Below are 3,388 nucleotides of genomic sequence, written 5' to 3'. Positions count from 1 at the left end.
TATTTTTTAGTTATTTTCTTAGTGGTTGCTCTGGGGATTACAATTAGCATCTTAATTTAAAACAATATGGTTTGAATGGATACTAACAATTTCAATAGTGTACAAAATCTTTGCTCCAATACAGCTCTGTTCCCTCCTCACTCTTTCGTACTATTATTGCCATACAATTACACCTTTATGCATTATAAGCCCATCAACGCAGTTTTATAATTATTGTTTTTAAAAGCAAGCAATTTTGTCTTTTAAAGACAAAGAAAGTTAAGAAAAAAAGAAAAAAAAGAATTACAAACAAAAATGTTCATATTGTCTTTCACAATATAGTTACTCTTCTGGCGTTCTTCCTTTATTCATGTAGATGTTACCATCTTGTTACTTTCATTTCAGCCTGAAGCACTCCTTTTAGTGTTTCTTATAGGGCAGGTCTGCTAGTGACGGATTCTCTCAGTTTTTCTTTATCTGGAGATGTCTTAATTTCTCCTTCATTTTTGAAAGAGAGTACAGAGTTTTGATCTGTTCTCATCCAAAGCTGATTACAGTTGGAGAATCTTGGGTAATCCTGCCCCTGTGTCCTTTTCCTAGGCTTAGACTTATCCTGGTTCTACCACTTACTAGCTGTGTGACCTTGGGCAAATTACTTAACCTCTCTGGAGATAACAATAGTGTGGAGCTCAAAAGAGTGTTGAAAGATTGACTTAAGACATGTAAAGCCCTTGGGGCTGGTGCTGAGCAGTGTCACACTAGCTGTTATTATTGTCTTCGTGGAGAAGGCTTATAGCTCTTAGCTGATTTGCCTAGCAAAAATAACCTGGGGTGGGGGGGTGGAGAACTAATGATTGACTGAGCTTTTCCCAGCTCCAGGGCTCCTCCCCAGGTTCTCTTTGAAGACTGTCACCTGCTCTTCCTACAGATGGACACTAGGCTCATCAGGGGCAGGCTAGAAGATGGCAGGGGCAACTATGGAGCCATGACACAGAAAACAGCTTACCCCCTGTTCTAAACTTACATATGTGAATAAGACAATGGGCAACACCCATGCTGTCCTTTTGAGATATTATCTGGGCCTGGAGTGCCTATGATGACAGCTGGCCAGGGTGTCCCACTCAGTGCATGGGCCTTGCCCAAACTCCTGTCTGCTGGGCAGCACCTTATCCCAGGGAGGTTTGGAGGCCTCTGGGACCATTCTGAAGGGAACTCAGGATCCGGGCCAGGCCTGAGAAGGAAGGTCCCTGCGTATCTGCCTGGCCTTTGCAGGGATACTAAGAGCTGGTGCATGGAAACCTGCACCTCCCCCAGCAATGAAGGTCATCTGCCCTTCCAGCCTGCATTCTGAGCCTGTGTCATTGCTCATACCAGTCTCCCAGGACACCTACAAAGCTGCCAGGAGGAAGATTTGCCCCCACCCACCACGGCCTGGTCCTCCACCTGCCGCTGCCTGGCCCAGCCCCCTCTGCCCTCCCTTCTGGGCCAGGTACCTCACTCCTCTATCTCAGCCCTGCTCTGGCCCTCTCCTCCCTCCAAAACAACTGAGACAGCTGACTCGTGCCTCGAGGAAAGCCATTTATTTCCAAGATATAGACTGTACTTTTAAGACAGGACTTTTCAGAAGCAGGACATCTTAGTTGTCGCCTAGAGAGGTGTGTCAGGGACACAGTGAAGGAGACATGCGGACGTGGGGCAGGGAGGCTTTACCCAACACTGTTACAGCACTTTTTAAAATGAGAAAAACATCTTTAAAAATCCTTATAAATTCTTTATAATATGTTACACATTTAGAGACAATATTTACAGTAAAAGGACGGGGGAGGGAAGAGGAATCTACAGCAAAATCTCTGCATAAAACAAGAGGACTGACAGATGTGGCAGTGGGGTTCACAACCCCACTTGGGCTTCCCTGGAATGAGGGTGTTGGGGGGGGAAGCCAGGTGTTCTGCGATCTATTTACAACGTGTGGAGAGGGGAGGGGGCTGGGTCCCGCCCATCCTGAAGGAACAGCCCAGCTCAGACCCCATACATGTGTGTGCATGTGTGTGTGCACGCGTGTGTGTGTGTGTCAGAAAGAGAAGAGAGAGACAGAGACAGGGACACCAGTAGTGTTTCTGACTCCGCTCTCCTAAGGGGCAAAAGAGTGGGGGTCTGTGTGCCTGAGTTGCGGAAGCACAGGGAGCACAGCTGGAAGAACAAAAGAGAGGCAAGGGAGGTACCAGCAGGAGGGACCCTGCACACTCCCCACACTGGGGAACAGGCAGCTCCCCTTAGTCAAAGCCCTTAGCGGGGGTAGCTTTAAAAAAAACCAAACCCATTGCCGTAGTCAATTCTGACTCAGCGACCCAATACGGGGGTGGCTTAGGGGTTGGCAAAGGGACAGGTGAGGGGGAAAGTAGCCTGGTGGGGGTCTCAGTCCTGCCTCTGGAGTGGCCCGACCCCCTTCTCTGGCTTGCCTGACAAACAGCAGGGGGACAGGATCCCCATGTGCACCAACTGGTCGGGAGCTCTGGGAGGGTGGGGGAAACGAAGGAATAGGATTGGCAGAAGCGGCTACTGAAAACACCTCTGGACGGTGACTACGTACACTCGCACACAAGCCCCCCTCCCCCGTGGGCACCACCACCCAACACACATATACAACCCACCCCTGAGCTAAAGGGGGCCGGGCAGGGAGAGGAAAGAAGGGAACAGCCAGCATTACCCAGTGTCTTTCCTTTAGTCTGAAACTTGGGGGTTCACTACCCACACCCCATGGTGGACAAGGATCCCTAAGTGCAGACACAGAACGGCCCAGGAGCGCACACTCTGTCACTAATCCAGCGACCCCCAGCAGCCCTGCGCTGAGCTGGGCCCATCGCCTCTCCTCTCCCTCTGTTTAACTCCACATCTCCCTTCCTCCCAGTCCTCTTCCTCCAGCCTGCCTTCTCTGCCCACCCCACCAACTCCAGCACACAAACTAGAGATGCGGCCTGCAGCCTCCACCCCAACGCACCCAGGGGCAACAGAAGCGGGGGGTGGGGTGCAAACCAGAGGAGACTCATTCCCCAGGGGCTCCAGGGAGGGCTGGGGCCCGGGGCGCGGGCGGGTCACAGACACTGGTGGAGGCGGGCGGCGGCTGAGCGGCGTGGGGGCTGGCTCTGCGCGACTCCCGGCTCCCCCAACGCGGGCGGCAGCGAAGCCGCGGACGACGACGCCCGCGCCTTAGTGGACTCCAGACTGCTGAGACCTGAGTCCTTGTTGTCACTGTGCGCCCGAGGGCCCGCGGGTTCTGGGGGGCCCCCGCCGCCCAGCTCCTTCCACTCGTTGAAGTTGAGGTCGGTCAGCGGACTCTGCACCACGACCGTGTGGCGGCGCCAGCTGCTCCGGCGCCGCCGTGTCTCGGGCGACAGCGGCCGCCGCAGCC

At 52.9% G+C, this 3,388-nt stretch overlaps 1 protein-coding gene across 1 annotated transcript in view; it reads right to left on the bottom strand.

Moving 5' to 3' along the window:
* Nucleotides 1-3,071: 3,071 nt before the first annotated feature.
* ARHGAP23 (Rho GTPase activating protein 23) overlaps nucleotides 3,072-3,388 on the bottom strand; it is a 69,229-nt gene continuing 68,912 nt past the window's right edge. The window contains exon 28 of the mRNA XM_004378122.1: nucleotides 3,072-3,386. Coding sequence (XP_004378179.1) covers nucleotides 3,072-3,386 — 315 coding nt within the window. The remainder of the gene's footprint in view (nucleotides 3,387-3,388) is intronic.

This window comes from Trichechus manatus, unplaced genomic scaffold (assembly GCF_000243295.1).
Source record: "Trichechus manatus latirostris isolate Lorelei unplaced genomic scaffold, TriManLat1.0 scaffold00054, whole genome shotgun sequence".
Classification (NCBI taxonomy): Eukaryota; Metazoa; Chordata; class Mammalia; order Sirenia; family Trichechidae; genus Trichechus; species Trichechus manatus.
The sequence above is the reverse complement of the archived record's forward strand: the minus strand, read 5'-3'. Positions and strand labels throughout refer to the sequence as shown.